The sequence below is a fragment of the Pongo pygmaeus genome, chromosome 1 (assembly GCF_028885625.2).
Source record: "Pongo pygmaeus isolate AG05252 chromosome 1, NHGRI_mPonPyg2-v2.0_pri, whole genome shotgun sequence".
Lineage (NCBI taxonomy): Eukaryota > Metazoa > Chordata > Mammalia > Primates > Hominidae > Pongo > Pongo pygmaeus.
Genome location: NC_072373.2, coordinates 88,778,298 through 88,798,656, shown reverse-complemented (window position 1 = coordinate 88,798,656; position 20,359 = coordinate 88,778,298). Strand labels below are relative to the sequence as shown.

Sequence of the window (20,359 nt, the reverse complement as noted above, 5' to 3'; positions counted from 1 at the left end):
ACCAAGAATGAAAATATTATAGAAATATATACTTAGAAAAGTTGCCCGTAATCCCATCAGTCAGAAATAACCACTATTCTGTGTATATCCAGAGACTGTATCATTTTATGTTTTTTGTTTAAGGACTCAACCCATCAGAAAAATACCACCTAATTCAAATACAACTATTGCTATAGCCATTATTTACTAAACATTTACATAATTATTTAACCCTCATAATAATCTGAGAAACAGGAGTATCTTCATTTAAGAGCTTAAGAAACTGAAGTGGCCGAGGCGGGTGGGAGGCCAAGGCGAGTGGATCACCTGAGGTCAGGAGTTTGAGACTAGCCTGGCTAACGTAGTGAAACCTCGTCTCTACTAAAAATACAAAAAAATTAGCCGGGTGTGGTGGCACACACCCGTAGTCCCAGCTACTCGGGAGGCGGAGACAGGAGAATTGCTTGAACCTGGGAGGCGGAGTTTGCAGTGGGCTGAGATCGTGCCACTGCACTCCAATCTGGGCGACAGAGCGAGACTCCGTCTCAAAGAAAAAAAAAAGAAAAAATAAAAAATTGGTGTGGGGGTGTGTAGTAGTAGAATGATTTTGAGAACATTTGACTTATTTAGAGGCAGTCTTCTCTTTTTGAATTGATTAAACTAATTGACATAATTCTGTATTATTCATAGGAAAACAAAAGCTGAAGACACTGTTATTCACATCCTAGTATTTCCGTGAGTTTTGACTCTCGTAGGTCATTTGAAAGTAGGTGGTGTTATCCTAGGATAACACCATATCAGGGTCTGGTTTTCTGTTGGGTAATATTGGTGTGGGTGGCCATCCCTGGGACTCAGCTGTGAGCCTGCTGTCCTATTTGATGCATAGATCAGGGATGAGTTTGCCCAGATATCTAAGGCATATGTTTGGCTATTGAAGTTTCAGAGCTTTGTGTTGGCACTGAAATTCAAAAGATAGTTTTGAATTTCCTATCAAAACTACCAAAAGAGGGGTTCCTACAGTCTTCTATAATAGCTTATCATCTATCCAGAGTGTCAAAGACTCTGAACCCTCTTGAGTCGTATCTTCCTCCCAAATGTTCATCAGACTGTTTGAGTTCAGGTTACCTCAGTGTCTTCAGTAATTATTTTCATGGTGCTCTTAAGTCAAGGTAAATACCTAACACTTTTGTTTTATTAGTTTGTTAGATCCAAATAGCTTATTTATTTCTTAGCCATTGAGTAGACTTTTTTTTAAAAAATCATCCATATAGGCCGGGCACAGTGGCTGACAACTATAATCCTAGTGCTTTGGGAGGCCAAGGCAGAAGGATCGCTTGAGCCCAGGAGTTAGAGACCAGCCTGAGCAACATAGCAAGACCCCGTCTCTATGAAAAACAAAAGCAAAAACAAAATCATCCACATAAATGGAAAGAAAAAAATATTTTTATTTCATTCTTAAATAACCATACTTTTTTGTTTGTTTGTTTTTGAAACAAGATCTCACTCTCTTACCTGGGCTGGAGTGCAGTAGCACAATCATAGCTCACTGCAGCCTTAACCTGCCAGGCTCAAGTGATCCTCTCCCCTCAGCCTCCCAAGTAGCAGGGACTACAGGTGCACACCATTGTGCCTGGCTAATATTTTTTATTTTTATTTTTATTTTTTGTCTTATTTTTAGTAGAGACAGGGTCTCATTATGTTGCCCAGGCTGGTCTCGAATTCCTGGGCCCGAGCAATCCTCCCACCTCGGCCTCCTAAATTGCTGGGATTACAGGCATGAGCTACCATACCTAGCCAATCATAATTACTTACTAATAGGATGTGTATGCTGTTGGATATTATACAACTCCTCCAACCTTAGAAATCAGATTGGACACTGCCACCCTCATTTCTTGTTCCACAGTGATTTTCACATAGTACTTCATTTTTGCTGAAAACCCAGCTTGCAAAGATGTGATCATTGAAAGAAATCTGACATCTAATGTTGAAACTGAACTACCTTGAGCTAGTAGTGATTCACATGATGACCAACAGATGTTAAGTATCACTGTGTTTCATTTGAATATGTAAAATATCCTGTAGGACCTGTGAGTTTGCTGTGGTACCCCAGGGCAGCTTGGTGTAGTTTGGAAACCACAGTTCTAGCAATGATCCCAAACTATCAAATCAGGGTCTCTGAGAGTTGTGGTGTGGGTACTCTTTTTTGCTTCCCCAAAATATTTTTTGGTGATTATGGGAAACAACTGGCCTCTTATTTTTTTATTATTATTATTTTTTAAATTCCCATTTTACAGATGACATCTTATTTCTGTGTGTGTGTGTGTGTGTGTGTGTGTGTGTGTGTGTGTGTGTGTGTGTGTGTTTTGTTATTTGAGATGGAGCCTCACGCTTCACTCTGTTGCCCAGGCTGGAGTGCAGTGGTGGGATCTCAGCTCACTGCAGCCTCCACCCCCCAGGTTCAAGAGTTTCTCCTGCCTCAGCCTCCCGAGTAGCTGGGACTACAGGTGTGCGCCACCACAACTGGCTAATTTTTGTATTTTTAGTAGAGATGGGGTTTCACCATGTTGCACGGGCTGGTCTCGAACTCCTCACCTCAAATAATCTGCCCACCTTGGCCTCCCAAAGTGTTGGGATTACAGGCATGAGCCACCGTGCCAGCCAAGATAACATCTTATTTCTAATTTGAGTTTCATATTTGTTATACTTGATTTCTCAGTCATTGGTGATCGATAGCCACTGAGCCCCAACAAATAATGCAGCCCTGTCAGACATTAAAATATTCATACTTTTTCTTTCACATAGGGAAATAATCTTCCAAATATATACACATAGCATTTACATGATATCATTATGGTTTTGATTTGCATTTGTCTAATGGCTAATGATGTTAAGCACCTGTTCATGCACTGATTGGCCATTTATTTATCTTCCTTGGAAAGATATCTATTCAGATCCATTTGTCATTTTATTAATTGAGTTGTAAGAGTATTTTATATATTCTGGATAAAAGTCCTCCATGATTTACAAATATTTTCTTCCATTCCTTTGAGTTGTCTTTTTACTTTCTTGATGGTATTATTTGTAGCACAAAAGTTAGTAATTTTGATGAAATCCAATTCATCTGTTTTTTCTTTTGTCATTTATGATTTTGGTGTCATCTGTGAAACCAACTGTCTAATCCAAGATCATGAAGATTTATTTCTATGCTTTCTACTAAGAGTTTTATAGTTTTAGCTCTAGCATTTAGGTCTCTAATTCATTTTAATTTAAATTTTTGTGTTATAGAGATTTGAATGATTTAAAATTTTTTCTCTCTTCAGAGGTAGCAACACTAGAAAATAAAGATAAAAAATGGGCCAGACGCAGTGGCTCATGCTGGTAATCCCAGCACTTTGGGAGGCTGAGGTAGGCGAATCACTTGAGGCCAGGAGTTTGAGACCAGCCTGGCCAACATGGCAAAACCCTGTCTCTACTAAAAATGCAAAAATTAGTGAGGCATGGTGGCATGCATCTATAAGGCCAGCTACTTGGGAAGCTGAGGCACAAGAATCGCTTGAACCCAGGAGGCAGAGGTTGCAGTGAGCTGAGATCACACTACTGCACTCTAGCCTGGGCAACAGAGCGAGACTCTGTCTCAAAAAAAAAAAAAAAAAAAAAGAGAACCTAATTTTTTTTCTCACTCTTCTCTGGACTGAGTACACTGTTTTTACGTTTTCTTAGTTAGATGATAAACTAGATGATATAGCAAGGCTTGACTTCTAAACTGGCAAGTGAAGTTTTTATAGAGAGGGATGTTGAAAGGAGGAATAACATACTAAAACATATAGCACATTTAGTTTATGATGAGATCCCAAGTAGTCTATCTCCCATTATAAACTTGAACATGAGTTTAAATCTTCTCCTTTTCAAGGCCAGGTGCAGTGGCTCACACCTGTAATCTCAGCACTTTGGGAGGTGAAGGTGGGCAGATCACTTGAGGTCAGGAGTTCGAGACTAGCCTGGCCAACTTGATGAAACCCCATCTCTACTAGAAATACAAAAATTAGCTGGGCGTTGTGGTGGGCGCCTGTCATCCCCGCTACTCAGGAGGCTGAAGCAGGAGAATCGCTTGAACTTGGGAGGTGGAGGTTGCAGTGAGCCAAGATTGCACCACTGCACTCCATCCTGGGTGACAGAATGAGACTCTGTCTCAAGAAAAAAAAAAAAAAAAAAAACTTCTCTATTTTAAAATGGTTTAGAATTGTATGAGGTGCCAGGGGTCCCAGTTTTATGTATCATATTAGTTGTAACTTGTGAGCAGCTGTGACGAGCTACTTGGTTTTCTCCTCAGGGGTCTCTCTTTTTGGCATGTCGGCCCTGTTACTCCCTGGGAACTTTGAGTCTTATTTGGAACTCGTGAAGTCCCTGTGTCTGGGGCCAGCACTGATCCACACAGCTAAGTTTGCACTCGTCTTCCCTCTCATGTATCATACCTGGAATGGAATCCGACACTTGGTAAGTTAATTGGGGATTTGCACATTTTCTCTGTGAAGGGAGTGGGGAGACTGGGAGGATTCTCTCCTTTGTTACTGGGTTTAGTGCTGTTCTTTTTGTTGTTGTTGTTCCCAAGAGTGGAGTCTCGCTCTGTTGCCCAGGCTGGAGTGCAGTGGTGCGATCTCAGCTCACTGCAACTTCTGCCTCCTGGGTTCAAGAGATTCCTGTGCCTCAGCCTCTTAAGTAGTTGGCGTTATAGACCCATGCCGCCACTCCTGGTTAATTTTTGTATTTTTAGTAGAGATGGGGTTTCATCATGTTGGCCAGGCTGGTCTCAAACTCCTGGCCTTAAGTGATCCACCTGCCTCAGCCTCCCAAAGTGCTAGGATTATAGGCGTGAACCACAGCGCCCAGCTAGTGCTGTTCTTAAGGTTAGTTGTGACTCAGAGTCCTCTTGGAGAAAGCCAGACAAGTTCACAAGTTCCCCTGTGCGTTATCTGGCAGTCCTGCTGGTGGTGTAGCTGAGCAATGGTATAGGCCTTAGAGATACTTGCAGGGTCTCATTGTGAACTCTTCCTTTTTTAATTTAATTTAATTTAATTTAATTTTATTTGTTGAGACAAAGTCTCACTCTGTCTCCCAGGCTGGAGTGCAGTTGGCGCGATCTTGGGTCACTGCAAACTCCACCTCTTGAGTTCAAGAGATTGTCCTGCCTCAACCTCCCGAGCAGCTGGGACTACAGGTGCCTGCCACCACGCCCGGCTAATTTTTTGTATTTTTAGTAGAGATGGGGTTTCCCCATGTTAGCCAGGCTGGTCTCAAACTCCTGACCTTGTGATCCACCCCTCTCAGCTTCCCAAAGTGCTGGGATTACAGACGTGAGCCCCTGTGCCCTGCTGAACTCTTCATTTTTAAGAGGGATATTTAAAAGAGATCCCTGAAGGCATAGAATGCATGTTTATGAGATAAATATTAATTGGTACCTATTTATGTGTCAGGTACTGTTGTAGACACTGGGGATTCAGTTATGAGCTAGATAACCATTGTTGCTGCTTTCATTCTTAACGTTCCTATTCACCCAGAGTAGTGCTTCTGACAGGACTCAAATAGATTACTTTTTCTTATCTACACATTATATTGCATTTCTGTTTTGAGCTATTGGACAGAATGGGGCCAACTTTAATAGAAACTGGGTGCCAAGAATTCCAGGTTTTAATACTGAGGTTAGGAATCTTTTTTTTTTTTTTTTTTTTTTTTGAGACACAGTCTTGCTCCGTTGCCCAGGCTGGAGTGCAATGGTGCAATCTCAGCTCACTGCAGCCTCCACCTCCCAGGTTCAAGCAATTCTCCTGCCTCAGCCTCCCAAGTAGCTGAGATTACAGGTGCCCACCACCACGGCCAGCTAATTTTTTTTTTTTTTTTTTTTTTTTGGTATTTTTAGTAGAGATGGGATTTTGCTATGTTGGCCAGCCTTACAGGCCTGCCACCACACCCAGCAAATTTTTTTTTTTTTTTTTTTTTTTTTTTGTATTTTTAGTAGAGATGGGGTTTCACCATGTTGGCCAGCCTGGTCTTGAACTCTTGGCTTCCCAAAGTGCTGGGATTACAGGCGCGAGCCACTGCACATGGCAGGAATCATTTAATAGATTGAAAACTGTCCATGTTGCCTCCTATGTGACCTTATGGTCTGCTCAAAACTGGTTTCTAAAATTAGCCAGGTATGGTGGTGTGCGCCTGTGGTCCCAGCTACCCGTAAGGCTGAGGTGGGAGGATCGATTGAGCCCGGGAGGCGGAGGTTGCAGTGAGCCGAGATTGTGCCACTGCACTTCAGCCTGGGTGACAGAGTGACCCCATCTTAAAAAAAAAAAAAAAAAAAATAGGCTTGCGCAGTGGTTCACGCCTGTAGTCTCAGCACTTTGGGAGGCCGAGACGGGCGGATAATCTGAGGCCGGGAGTTCAAGACCAGCCTGACCAACATGGAGAAACCCTGTCTCTACTAAAAATACAAAATTAGCCGGGCATGGTGGCACATGCCTGTAATCCCAGCTACTCGGGAGGCTGAGGCAGGAGAATTGCTTGAACCCGGGAGGCAAAGGTTTCAGTGAGCTGAGATCATGCCATTGCACTCCATCCAGCCTGGGCAACAAGAGCGAAATTCCATCTCAAAAAAAAAAAAAAAAAAAAAAATACAAAAATTAGCTGGGGGTGGTGGCATGTGCCTGTAATCCCAGCTACTTGGGAGGCTGAGGCAGGAGAATCCAGGAGGCAGAGGTTGCAGTGAGCCAAGATCATGCCACTGCACTCTAGCCTGGGTGACAAAAGTGAAACTCTGTCTCAAAAAAAAAAAAAAAAAAAAAGATTTTGTATTTTGTAGTCTCCCTAGTTTTGCTTCCAAAAAGGCAATTAAAATTCAGTTCTTTCTGTATTTTCATTACTTCTGAATCTGAGCCAACTGTCAGATGGATGCTTTTGCCTTAATTTGACTTTTTATTACTTCCAAATCATAGCCTTAGAGACAAGCACTTTCTGGATTTCATTCTGGTCCAATAGACAGTTTAATGGAATAAAAAAAATGAGAGACTAAATGACTTATTAAATTAAGTGTCTGTATCAACTGTTCCCTGGGGCAGTGTTCAGTTTGATTTAAAATGACTTTTCACTTCCTTGAGGGGGAGGCAGTAGAGAGGGAGGACATTTCCGTTAATGACTTCCTATTCCACAGAACAAAGCTCTGTAAAGAAAATCAGCTGATCAGCTTCCTCTGTTCATATTTTGGCTCAGACAGAGACTTGCCCTATATTTGTCTTTGTCTCAATATGGGGGGAAGAGAGGGGAGGTTTTAGAAAATTGCAGAACTTAGAGCTTTTCTGCCCTGGTTCTTGCCTGTGATGGTAATCTTTTTGTTGAGGGAAGTGAAGAACCTAAAGGTCCTTAAGTCTGCTTTTATTTTTTCTTCTAGCAAGTACTGGCTGTGAGTGTGGGACAGGATTTTGTGTTTTCTGTGACAGTCTGTAGTTTTTGGCCTCTGAACTTGATAGTTGACTTGCTAGAAGATCTAATGGGGGAATGAGGAATGAAAGAGTAGGAGGTTATAGGGTCTGTGGAATTCTAGGGAATGTCCCTGCCTACTACCACTACCCAGTAGGACTCACTCTCTATAAAACATTGTCCTTATTTAAGCAAAACAACTCTTTGTGGAATCTGCTTGACTCCTAATCTCCTAGTTAGAAGCAGTTTGAGGGTTGAGGTGGAGGCATCTTCTCATCTTGATTTTTTTATTTTTTTTCCTGGGCTTCCATCTTTTCTCTGAACTGACTCCTAATTTAGGCAGTTTTACATTCAGACTGTGGGCATATGTGTGTATGTGTGTGTTAAGGCGCCATGTATGTGGGAAGTGTGGAAAAGACTGCTTTTGCCCCAGGGGCTCATTTAGTGACTTATAATATAATATTAATATGTTAATATCCCTAAGACACAAGAGAGTCAAAATTAGTGTTTTGTTAAATGTGGGGCTGGGGGCATGGTAGCTCATGTCTGTAATCCTAGCACTTTGGGAGGCCGAGGCGGGTGGATTGCTTGAGCTCAGGAGTTCGAAACTAGCCTGGGCAACGTGGCAAAACTCCATCTCTACCAAAAATACAAAAAATTAGCTGGGCATGGTGACGGGTGCCTGTAGTCTCAGCTACTTGGGAGGCTGAGGCAGGAGGATTGCTTGAACCTGGGAGGTCAAGGCCTCAGTGAGCTGAGATTGTGCCACTGCACTCCAGCCTAGGTGACAAAGTGAGACCCTGTCTCGAAAAATTAAAAAAAAAAGGGGGGGAGTGGTGGGGTAGGGGCTGGGTGAGATGGCTCACACCTGTAATCCCAGCACTTTGGGAGGCTGAGGTGGGAGGATTGCTTGAGCCCAGGAGTTCAATACTAGCCTGGGTGAGACATAACAAGCATCTCTCTCTACTTTTTAGTATTAAAAAGAAATGTGGGTTTTAACTCAATTGGTAGAAAACCAATTTAGTGGCATGCTACCAACAAAAAAAGAAATTTAAATAGAATAGAAAATATAGGCTGGGGCTGGGTGCGGTGGCTCATGCCTGTAATCCCAGTACTTTGGGAGGCTGAGGAGGGTGTATCACTTGAGGTCAAGAGTTCGAGACCAGCCTGGCCAACATGGTGAAACCCCATCTCTACTAAAAATACAAAAATTAGCTGGGCATGGTGGCATGCGCCTGTAGTCCCAGCCACTGACAGGGCTGAGGCAAGAGAATCGCTTGAACCTGGGAGGCTGACGTTGCTGTGAGCCAAGATGGCGCCACTGGAGAGGCTGGGTGCAGAAGTTCACGCCCGTAATGCCAGCTTTTAGGGAAGCAGAGGCAGGAGGATAGCTTGAGTCCAGGAGTTCAAGACCTGCCTGAACAATATAATGTGATCCCGTTCTCCACAAAAAGGAAAAAATATATATTTTTAATGAAATTTATTTATATTTAAAATATATAAATACATATGTATTTGTATATATATGGCACCACTCAGTAATGGTAAATATTGTTTTATCAACTTTTGCTATATTATATATACATATCTATTGGGTTCCAGTTTTAAAGGTATTTCTTAGTGGAGTCACAGTCAAAACAAAATTGAGAAATAGTGTTCTAGATCTCAGAGTATCCTTTAGAATACTAGTCCTCTGATAAACAGTTTCCCTCTATAAAAAGATTCTGAGATTGACTGTATCTAGGAAATCAGGCATATTATATCTCTCTTTTGGAGATTCACAGTGTGCATTAGTAAACTGTTTAGAGGCCGGGCGCAGTGGCTCACGCCTGTAATCCCAGCATTCTGGGAGGGCAAGGCAGGCAGATCATGAGGTCAGGAGATCAAGACCATCCTGGCTAACTCTATGAAACCCCATCTCTACTAAAAATACAAAAACAAAATTAGCCAGGCGTGGTGGCGTGCGCCTCTAGTCCCAGCTACTTGGGAGGCTGAGGCAAGAGAATGGCATGAACCTGGGAGGTGGAGCTTGCAGTGAGCCGAGATCACGCCACTGCACTCCAGCCTGGGCGACAGAGCAAGAGTCCATCTCAAAAAAAAAAAAAAAAAAAAAACTGTTTAGAAAGTCTTGCAGTTAAATGTTTACAAACTTTGTATGACCACAGAACTTTTTTTTGACCCATATAATGGCTTTCAACATTCTGAAGAACAAGTGTTTGGAAGAATACACCTTGAGAAACATTAATCTAGATGTGTGGTCCTGAGGAAAAGTTGTATCTATTCATTCTGGAAGCTTTTGTATACCGTATGGGGCCTGTGGCATTCTAGAGAACATTCCTCCTACCATCACCACACAATAGAACCTGATTTTCTGTCGTTGGAATAAGTGGATAATAGGTTCCATACTGTGGGTTTTGAGAAGGGTAAAGGTGGGGCATTAAGGGTAGAAGCGCTTTTCTCTAGAATCATGCTGAGAGGAGATATCTGTTCCTTTAGGTAGAATTACTTTCTGAGACAGGAACTGTTAATGTCCTGTTTACTGAAATTCCTTTTTTTTTTGGCTTTGTCCACAGATGTGGGACCTAGGAAAAGGCCTGAAGATTCCCCAGCTATACCAGTCTGGAGTGGTTGTCCTGGTTCTTACTGTGTTGTCCTCTATGGGGCTGGCAGCCATGTGAAGAAAGGAGGCTCCCAGCACCATCTTCCTACACATTATTACATTCACCCATCTTTCTGTTTGTCATTCTTATCTCCAGCCTGGGAAAAGTTCTCCTTATTTGTTTAGATCCTTTTGTACTTTCAGATCCCCTTGGAGCAGTAGGGTACCTTGTAGACCATAATAGTGGAAAAGGGTCTAGTTTTCCCGTTGTTTCTAAAGATGAGGTGGCTGCAAAAACTCCTCTTTTTTGCCCGCAGCTTGCCTACTCTCAGCCTAGAAGCAGTTATTCTCTCTCCATATTGGGCTTTGATTTGTGCTGAGGGTCAGCTTTTGGCTCCTTCCTGAGACAGTGGAAACAATGCCAGCTCTGTGGCTTCTGCCCTGTGGATGGGCGGGGGGGGGGGGGGTTGGTGAGGCTTTGGGTGCCACTGCCTGTGGGTTGCTGGCTTAAAGGACAATTCTGTTCATTGGTGAGCGCCCAGGCCATTAACACCTACACAGTGTTATTGAAAGAAGAGAGGTGGGGGTGGAGGGGAATTAGTCTGTCCCAGCTAGAGGGAGATAAAGAGGGCTAGTTAGTTCTTGGAGCAGCTGCTTTTGAAGAGAAAATGTATAGCTTTTGACACAAGAGGAAGATCCAGAAAATTATCATTGAACATATTAATGGTTATTTCTTTTTCTTGGATTTCCAGAAAAGCCTCTTAATTTTATGCTTTCTCTTCGAAGTGATGTACCCTTTTTTTCTGAAACTGAATTAAAATACTCATTTTATCTTTGACTCTCCTTGAAATCTAGAGAAACCAAGAAAATGGCTGTTGGGAAGGAACCAATTTCCTCCTCTTCCCTCGGGTCTTAGGCATTTACATCCTCCCTCTCCCCGCAATCTGACCTTTCCCAGGAGGGAAACAGTTTTCCTACATCTCATCATTGGAAAAGTTTTCAGGGAATCAGATAGAACTTAGCCAGAGATTTAAATATCACAGAGAAGCCTCAGAGAAGGAAGGAGAAAAAGAAAAGAAGTGACGCATGTAGAGTGCTTTTGGGTTATAGGCACCAAAATCCCATTAAGGACTGATTATAAGCTTCATGGTACAGTTCAGCAAATTATGATTCAGTGAGGGGCACAGAGGACCAGTGTTGGTGACAGCTAGGGGATAATGACCTGAGGTTATAGGCTTGGGGTGAATGAAGCATAGAGATTTTTTTAAAAAAGAAGGGATTGATGAAAACCTGGCAAAAATGTATAATTTAATGAGAAAACTTGCTGCTTTTAAAATCCATATAGACCAGGCTTTAGCAGGCATGCTGTTTTGATAGTTTTTGGGAACTCTGGAATAAGAGACCTATCTCGTCTGTCACTTCGAGTTGTTGGCCAGCCAGTTAAAGCTGTGGGTCGAAGAGGGGAAATGGTAACTGGCTGGTGTCAGTTGGATAGGAAGACCTTAGTTAAGGTGGGGACCCGCTGTTTTAACAGTCTTCATTCAGGGTCCCAAATAGTATTTGGCTTTAAGTAATGATTGCTTTTCCCTTTTTACTAGAGGGGCCCTGGGAAGTCCTTGTACCTTTCCTCCATTTTAAACCAGCTGTTCTCTACTTTGTCCTCGGAATGAGGGACAAGTGATCACAAGAGAACACTTTGTCATTGGGACTGGGAAAGGTTTGGCAGGGGCATTAAATTTAACAGCCAGTGCCAGGAAAATATAAAATGGGGTCAATGATAAACAGCTGTTACAGGCTGGAAAATGGGTAGGGCAGTTGAATTTTTTGGTGGTTTCGTACCATTTGGGTGATTGAAGTATGGTAGTGGGTGGGTGGGGGGTGTGACAGAGCATCATGTTTGTTATTCTGCCTTAAATTTCTACTTACTGTCTTTGTTTTTCTTCTCTGTCTTCCAATCACTTTAATATCTTCAGTTTTCAAACTATATTTGTACTTGGGCTTAGATAGAAAGTCTTACACAAGCATAGTATCTTCTACTTTGGTTTTCCCTACCTTTTCTTCCCCACCTTCTCCAAACACACATATACATACTCTACTCAACAGTTCTACTTCTGATTTTGTAGTTGTTAGTTGTGCATGCTCAGGATAAAAAATGAGTGGGTAGGGTTGAGGGACTGGTTCTTTGAGGTTCTGCCCTTTTTCCATGATTCACACCAACTTTTTCTTGGTCATTTCTGGAGTATAACTGACTCAATTCTTGTAAAAACGTGTTCCACCCAAACCACTGTATGTTCTTTTCTCTACTTTATTTTCCCCCACCTTCCTTCTCCTAATTGTGTTACAAGAGGCAGCCATAGCAAGAATGGAAAATCCAGATCAGTAAAAGATTAAACAAAAAAAAGTTTATTTTCCAAATTTGCTTTTACTCCCACCCCAAAATTTCCCTGTGTCCCATTTCTGACTGGGGGCTCTTGTTTATTTCACTCAGTCGCTATATGGGTTTTTCAGTGTGTGGCCACTTGGTCCATATGAAGTTCCAGGTTTGTATTTCTGGACCTCAGCTAGGTTAGGCCCTGCCCAGAGTTCTAGCATACGTGGACTTCCAGGTGGGCTCTTAGGATTTGGCTGGGCTTTGGGGACCTGGAGTATGACCTGCAGAGGGGTGTGAGCTTTGGAGTTCATCTGGGGAATTGAGGTTGGCAGCTGGGGAGCTTGGAATTATGGTTGGACTTCGTGCTTGTTGTACAGTCTTTGTGATAGACTTCTTTCTGAGTTTCTTCTGACTGTCTGGATCATGGGGCTGTCAGTGATAAGAGTGGAAGAGAGAGTCATGTCTCTGGTCAGGCCCGGATCATTCCTAATGCATCTCAGGATTCTAACTCCCTTTCTCCCCATACCATGGGCAGTAGATCAAGTTTCAAATAAGAAAAGTTAAATTTGATTTCTCTAACCACCCTCCCCCACCTTGAGATTAGATCATTTTCTACTGTTGGGGGTAAGATGTCCTTAACCCATCCCTCCAGGCCTCAGAAGGTGATTAAGGACTAGTCAGGATAAGACAAATTGGTTAGAGGTCCCCACTGCTGGGATAGTGGTGGCGTAACAATAGACATTTTTTGAGGTTGAAAAGAAATTGAGACAACAGGGTTTTGGGTTAGATGGGAAGAATAGATACCTTGCCTAAGATTTCAGGACACAGCCCATTGGAGGCCTTGAGTAAATCAGGATTTTTCTGTATCCATTTGGTGAGGGAGACAGCACCAGCAGTTGTACGGGAGGTCAGGGTCACCCGAGCAGGGGGTATCTTCAGAGGCATTTGCCAGGTGCCCATGAAGGAACCCCAAGGATTTGCCTAAAAATGAAAAGGGATTCCTCAATGGGACTTCTCACTCCCAGTAACTGACTTAGACCTCTGTTCATATTATTTCCATTCTTTACCTTTAGGAATGCGTGGTTATGAAACAAGACTGAAAGCATAATCTTCCCACCCTTCCTTATCCCCCTCCCTCATTTTGGCTTTGCAGGCCTAATTTTTTCATCCCCTTTACTCTGCCAACTTAAATTCCACATCCTTAGGCTGAGTGTGGCAAAGGAGTACCCACTGCACAAATGTCATCACCTGAAGGCTTTCATTTATACAGATCATTTATCAATTTAAGAACTTCTGAAGGGTGCTAAACACAACTGTATCCTGCTGGGTAAGCTGGCCGGAAGTTCAGGGGCTCTCACATTACAACATGAATTAGATTAAACTTTAATTTTCCCAATAATGGCTGTGAGAGACTGCACATCTCCCAGTTCTGTGCCTTAATTATTTGCCTTTCTTGATAGGAGTGAAGATAGTATCTCACCTTGGAACGGGGCACAGAAGGCAGTAGATGACCACGATCATTGGCAATAATTTGAGTGTAGCCTTCATGAGAAGAGATGCTCTGGGGTACAAGTGGGAGAGATAAAGGTTTGTGAGTGGAAAAAGGGAAGTATTTGGGGAGCTTGGTCAGAGAAGGATATGGGAGTTTAGAGAATGCTAAAAGGAGTTAATTGACAGGGAGAGCATGAGGCTATCTTGTAGGTACACTGAACGTGGAATACCTCTTTTGTTGGCTTAGCGGGAGACCAGTTCTGCAGATACTTGGATGAGAAAGACTTTTCATACTGTGGAGAGAAAGAGAAGTATCCCTGTGAGACTTCAAGGCCCCAAACCCAGGAAATGAAGACTAGGCACAATTCTTTAGATTTGAAGACCAAAGGCCTGACCAACCATGTAGGTTTTAAGTCACTATGACAAGGGTGTAATTTGTTTGGTCTAGATGTGTGCTGTCCAGCATGGAGCTGTTGAGCACCTGAAATATGACTAGTTCAAATTGAGGTGCTTTAGAAGTATGAAATATGCTGAATTTTGAAGTTTTTTTCTTCTCTTTTTTTTTTTTTTTGAGACAGGATCTTGATCTGCCACCTGGGTTGGAGTCAGTGGCACGATGCTAGCTCACTGCAGCCTTGGACACCTGGGTTCAAGCGATCCTCCTCCCTCAGACTCACAAGTAGCTGGGACTACAGGTGCATGCCACCATGCCCAGCTAATTTTTTAATTTACTTGTAGAGACGAGATCTCACCATATTGCCCAGGGTGGTCTCAAACTCCTGGCATCAAGCGATCCTTGTGCCTCAGCCTCCCAAGGTGTTGGGATTACAGACGTGAGCTACAACACCCAGCAGGTTTTGAAGATTTAGTACCAAAAAAAAATGTAAAATGTCTGATTATAATTTTTTAAATACTGATTAAATGTTGAAATAATATTTGGATTTATTGGGTTAAATTCAATATATTTAAATTTTATGTTTTAATTTTTTCATGTAGCTACTAGAAAATTTAAAATTACATTTGTGGCTCGCACTCTTTGTTGGGCAGCACTGGTCTAGATCAGGAGTTGGTAAACTATGGCCTATGGGCCATATCCATATTGCTGCCTGTTTGGGGATGGCCTGAGAGTAAGGGTGATTTTTATAGACGAACATTTACAGTTGATTCAGTAAAATGGAACACTAACTTTGAATCCCAGTTAAGTGAAATGTTTTCTCAACCCCCAAAATTCCATTATTTTCATTAGTAGTACAAAAAATTGTACTCAGTTATATTTTGAATTTGTCAAAAATGTTATGGAAAAATGTTTTTCTTTAATTATGTAAGTAGCTACAGAATATTTTTGACTTTGCCACTTGGCCTGCAAAGCCTAAAATTTTTACACTCCGCCCTTTTACAGAAAAAAAATTTGCCAACTTCTGGTTTACACCCTACAAATTTAACCCAGAGATACCTTTGGATCGCCCCTGGGCTCTCTCTATCCCTGAGGAGGTAAAATATTATCTCACTCCACTCTCAGCTATCTGTTCAAAGATCAGAAACCTATGAGAGGGGACAGTCCAAAGATAGAATCTGAAAAACAAAGGTAAACGTTAAAGAAATGGAGAATGGGAACTTACCTGGTTGGCACTGTAGTTAGTGGCCATGATCTTGTGCTGTTTACACTCGTTGCTTGGCAACTGCAGAAGGCCGACCTCTTGGGACTACCTCCCAATCAGCAGAGGCTGCCTTTCTCTTCTGCTTATTATTATTCACTTCCTTGACTCACACTGCCCCCGTTTGTTTTCTCTGGAACTTAGATTCATTTTTATTTTAGAGACGGGAAAGACTGAGTAAATGTGAGAAAATTAGCTGAATAGCAGCTACTTTTTTTCTGGCATAACCTACCCCTGCTTAAGAACTTCCACGTGGCCTTTGATTGGGGTTTTTAACCACTTTAACAAACCATGTAACCCTGAGAGCTATGCTTGTTGGACAACATGGTGTAATGTACCACAGGCTGTAGAGCCAGATACTGGGGTTTGAATCCTTATTCAACATGGGAACATAGGAACTATATGACATTAAACAACTGTCTTGTCTTCACTAAATTTCTATCAACTCATTTGTATTGTGGAGATACTAGAGCCTGCTTTTACAGGGTAAGTGAGATAAAATGAATAAAGTGTCTGGACGATATCATAGCATAGTAGGTATTCAATACTGGTGAGATCCTGTTTATAAGGCCCACTACTTTATCAGGCAGAATAACAAAGGAACAATATTTAAAAAGCAACTAGCTCAAATCTGTCCCCAGAAGGAAAAACATATCTTGTCCTTCGTCCTTAAAAAATTTCCTCTGTCACTGTCTAGAATCACAGCACCTAAGAACACAGGTGTTTAGTGTTTGTTGACTGGAATAAAATGGAATCGGGTGCTGGTGCAGGGAGATTGAGCAGGGATGAAGAGAGAAAGTCACAGAGTGGAAAGCATCAGGTTTGGAGAGTTCAATGGGGGGGGGGGGGGGTGCCAGGACATAAGCCTAATATTTGTGGGACAAGGAAACCCCTCTGAAACTCATAAAATGGTATTGTGATACCCATCTACGAGGTGGTTAGGATAATTAATAAGTAGAACTGTGCTTTGTGAATTGTAAAGTGAATTTATATATAAGGTGTCAAGATGAAAGGGAAAAACTAAGAAATAAGTTGCCCAAAGATATCATTAGGACCAGGAGACCATTGTAAAGTATATCCAGGCCGGGCGTGGTGGCTCACGCCTGTAATCCCAGCACTTTGGGTGGCCGAAGCAGGCGGATCACAAGGTCAGGAGTTCGAGACCAGCCTGGCCAACATGGAGAAACCCTGTCTCTACTAAAAATACAAAAGATTAGCCAGGCATGGTGGCGCATGCCTCTAATCCCAGCTACTCGGGAGGCTGAGGCAGGAGAATTGCTTGAACCCGGGAGGCGGAGGTTGCAATGAGCAGAGATTGCGCCACTGCACTTCAGCCTGGGCGACAGTGTAAGACTCCGTCTCAAAAAATAAAAAATAAATAAAGTATATCCATCAGTCCCTTCTCTTTTCCTTCTTCCCCCAAAATCCTCATCTTAACCAACACACCAAGTATAAGAGCACTCCTGTGCTTCTGCAGATGGAGGGAAGAACAGCTCTTGTTTTATAGGCTCTGGAGTTAATACCTGGATAATGTGAGATCTGGAAAGATAACTCGTGTGCTTAGTCTCTGTGGTTCTTATCACTCTGTAGAGAAGAGTTCTTTAAGGACCAAGGACTATCTTTGCTCTAGGACATCCTTTTTGGCCCTTTAATCTGCAATGATAGGCTAGCATTATTTCTCTTAGAATTTGTCTTCAGTTGGTATGCCTCCCTCTGCCTTTCTGATAGGGATGTAATTATAAATGATGACTGCACTCATTTTTAAAAGTTAACTAGTTTTTGTTCAATTGAAAAAGTAATGTACATGGAAAAAATTTCATGTTTACAGGATGTTCAGTGAAAAGCAAATCTCCATTTGATTTCAACTCTCAGTCTTGCTCCTCAGGGCAACTACTGTTATTCATTTCTTGTGTCTCCTTCCAGAAATCTTCTATGCATACAAACACTAATGAGAGAGCTGTCCACATTGCTTTTTGATTTGCTTTTTGACTATCTTGAGGATTATGTTTTTATCATAATATTCCATTTTGGGATGCACCATAGTTTGTTCAGACCCATATGGATGACCATTTAGGTTATTTATAGTCTTTTGCTAATAAGGACATTGCTGTAATGAAAAATCCCTATGTATCTTTATGAACGTGTATGTATGTATTTTTATGTACATATGTGATCTGTAGGATAAATTTTTTAAAGTACATTGCAAAGTCAAAAGGGTTTGTGCATTTAAAATAAGTAGATAGGCCAGGCGCGGTGGCTAACGTCTGTAATCCCAGCACTTTGGGAGGCTGAGGCGGGCGATCACGAGGTCAGATCGAGACCATCCTGGCTAACATGGTGAAACCCCATCTCTACTAAAAATACAAAACATTAGCTGGGCGCTTGGCGGGCGCCTGTAGTCCCAGCTACTCAGGAGGCTGAGGCAGGAGAATGGTGTGAACCTGGGAGGCGGAGCTTGCAGTGAGCCAAGATTGCGTCACTGCACTCCAGCCTGGGCGACAGCGAGACTCCATCTCAAAAAAAATAAATAAAATAAAATAAGTAGATAATGTCAAATTACCACTGAAAGACATTGCGCCAGTTTGTACTTCTACCAGTGGTGTATGATGGCGTATGAGTGCCTAGTTCTCTGCTTTCTTTTCAACATCATTATCGTTTTTTCTGGTTTTTTTCAGTCTAAACTAATTTTAATTGAACTAGTAGAATTAATCGATTGAACTAGTAGAACTAATGTTAACTGAGCAGTTACTATACACATGCCAGGCACAGTTCTAATTGCTTTATTACATTTTCTCATTTAGTTCTCAACCCAACCAAGGAAACTGGAGAATACACAGTGAGGAGTAGAGCCAGGATTTAATCCCAAGTATTCTGACTCTAGAGCCAGCAGTTTTAACTATTATATCATATTGCTTGTTAAGCTCTAGGTTGAACATGGTATATAATTTTATTTTTTGTTTTTGTTTTGAGATGGTCTTCCTGTCGCCTAAGCTCTGGAGTGCAGTGGTTCCATCAATATCCTGAGCTCAAGCAATCCTCCCGCCTCAGCCTCCCAAGTAGTTGGGAGTATAGGCATGAGCTACCATGCCCAGCTAATTTAAAAAAACTTAACTATGTTGTTCCTCTTGTCTTGAACTCATGGCCTCAAGTGATTCTTCCCCTTTGACCTCCGGAAGTGTTGAGATTACAGGCACGAACCACCACACCCACCCAACATGGTATATCATTGTTTTAAATTTGCATTTCTTTAATTAGGGTGTTTTTATATGTGTATAAACCGTTTTTATTTTAATTTTTTTTTCCCTGAAAATGGCCTTTAATGTCTTTGGCCACTTACTATTGGGCTGTTCACTTTTTTTTTTGAAACCAGTCCTCCCTCTGTCACCGAGGCTGGAGTGCAGTGGCATCATCTTGGTTCACTGTAACTTCTGCCTCTCAGGTCCAAACAATCCTCCCACCTCAGCCTCCCGAATAACTGGAACTACAGGGATGCACCATCACACCCAGCTGATTTTTTAATTTTTTTGTATAGATGGAATTTTGCCATGTTGCCCAGGCTGGTTTTGAACTCCTGGGCTCAAGCCATCTGCCCACCTCAGCTTCCCAAAATGCTGGGATTACAGGCTTGAGCCACTGCACCCAGCCTGTTGATCTTGTTCATTAATCTGTTTGAACTCCATATATTAAGGAAATTAGTCCTTTGTCAAATATGTTGCCTCCAATTTGTCACTTACTTTCATTTTGTTGGTGGTTTTTCTGTTTTGTTTTTGTTTTTCTGTGGGTTTTTTTTTTTTTTTTTGCCATGGACATGTTTTTAGTACTTATGTAGTAGTCAGATGTATTACTTATTTTTTCTATGCTCTGGATCTTATGCTTTGAATGGCTTTTTGTGAATTCCAATGTTTTAAAAATAATTTACCCCTAGCTTCAGTTCTTACATTTAAATTTTTGTTCCTTCTGGAATTTTAGTGAATGTGGACAAGGTTATGCTTCAGTTGCCTTAACTAGTTGCCTTGGCATCATTTATTAATAAGTTTTCTTTTCCTCTACTGATTTGAAATGCCATTTTTAATGTATTCCCTAACATATTTGGGTCTGTTTCTGGATCCTCTAACCCATTGTTCTAGAGAGAAAGGTGATCGTTTTAGATTATTTGTCTCTCTGTAATCTAAAATCCAAGGTACACGCTGGGCACAGTGGCTCACTTGTGTAATCCTAGCACTTTTGGAAGCTGAGGCAGGCAGAACAGTTGAGGACAGAAGTTGGAGACCAGCCTGACCAACATGGCGGTACCCTGTTTCTACTAAAAATACAAAAATTAGCTGGGCACGGTGACACGTGCCAGTAGTCTCAGCTACTCGGGAGGCTGAGGCAAGAGAATCACTTGAACCGGGAGGTGGAGGTTGCAGTGAGCCGAGATTGCGCCACTGCACTCCATCCCCCGGGGTGACAGAGTGAGATTTCGTCTCAAAAAAAAAAAAAGGCCAGGCGCGGTGACTCACACCTGTAATCCCAGTACTTTGGGAGGCCGAGATGGGAGGATCACAAGATCAAGAAATGGAGGCCATCCTGGCCAACATGGTGAAACCCCGTCTCTACTAAAAATACAAAAATTAGCTGGGCGTAGTGGCGCGCGCCTGTAGTCCCAGCTACTCGAGAGGCTGAGGCAGAAGAATCGCTTGAACCCGGGAGGCAGAGGTTGCAGTGAGCCGAGATTGCGCCACTGTGCTCCAGCCTGGCGACAGAGTGAGACTCCGTCTCAAAAAAAAAAAAAAAAAAAAATCCAAGGTACAATCCTGGCTT

At 42.2% G+C, this 20,359-nt stretch overlaps 2 protein-coding genes across 5 annotated transcripts in view; one reads left to right on the top strand and one right to left on the bottom strand.

Moving 5' to 3' along the window:
* The window catches only part of SDHC (succinate dehydrogenase complex subunit C), a 51,913-nt gene extending 41,043 nt beyond the window's left edge, over positions 1–10,870 (top strand). For 3 of the 4 annotated variants that reach the window (XM_063649511.1, XM_054501793.1, XM_054501807.2), the window contains 2 exons: positions 4,310–4,473; positions 10,014–10,870. In XM_063649511.1, the coding sequence (XP_063505581.1) occupies positions 4,310–4,473; positions 10,014–10,118 (269 nt within the window). In that variant the 3' untranslated portion in view covers positions 10,119–10,870. The remainder of the gene's footprint in view (positions 1–4,309; positions 4,474–10,013) is intronic. The other variant, XM_054501816.1, reaches the window with a different exon arrangement.
* Positions 10,871–12,421: 1,551 nt separating this feature from the next.
* Positions 12,422–15,982, bottom strand: CFAP126 (cilia and flagella associated protein 126). The gene is made up of 5 exons (XM_054501825.2): positions 15,521–15,982; positions 14,132–14,194; positions 13,891–13,971; positions 13,215–13,391; positions 12,422–12,839 (listed from the first exon to the last, which is right to left on the bottom strand). Exons 1-5 carry the CDS (start codon positions 15,545–15,547, stop codon positions 12,654–12,656), a joined length of 534 nt encoding a protein of 177 aa, XP_054357800.1. The 5' UTR covers positions 15,548–15,982; the 3' UTR covers positions 12,422–12,653.
* Between the last annotated feature and the right edge of the window lie 4,377 nt (positions 15,983–20,359).

Bases quoted from the DNA above. Each gene is read 5' to 3' on its own strand.
- CFAP126 (XM_054501825.2), bottom strand. From the start codon at position 15,547: ATGGCCACTAACTACAGTGCCAACCAG. The intron at 13,972-14,131 runs GTATTCCACGTT...CTTGTACCCCAG, and splicing joins CCGCTAAGCCAACAAAAGAG to AGCATCTCTTCTCATGAAGG. The intron at 13,392-13,890 runs GTGAGATACTAT...TTTCATTTTTAG, and splicing joins CTTCTGTGCCCCGTTCCAAG to GCAAATCCTTGGGGTTCCTT.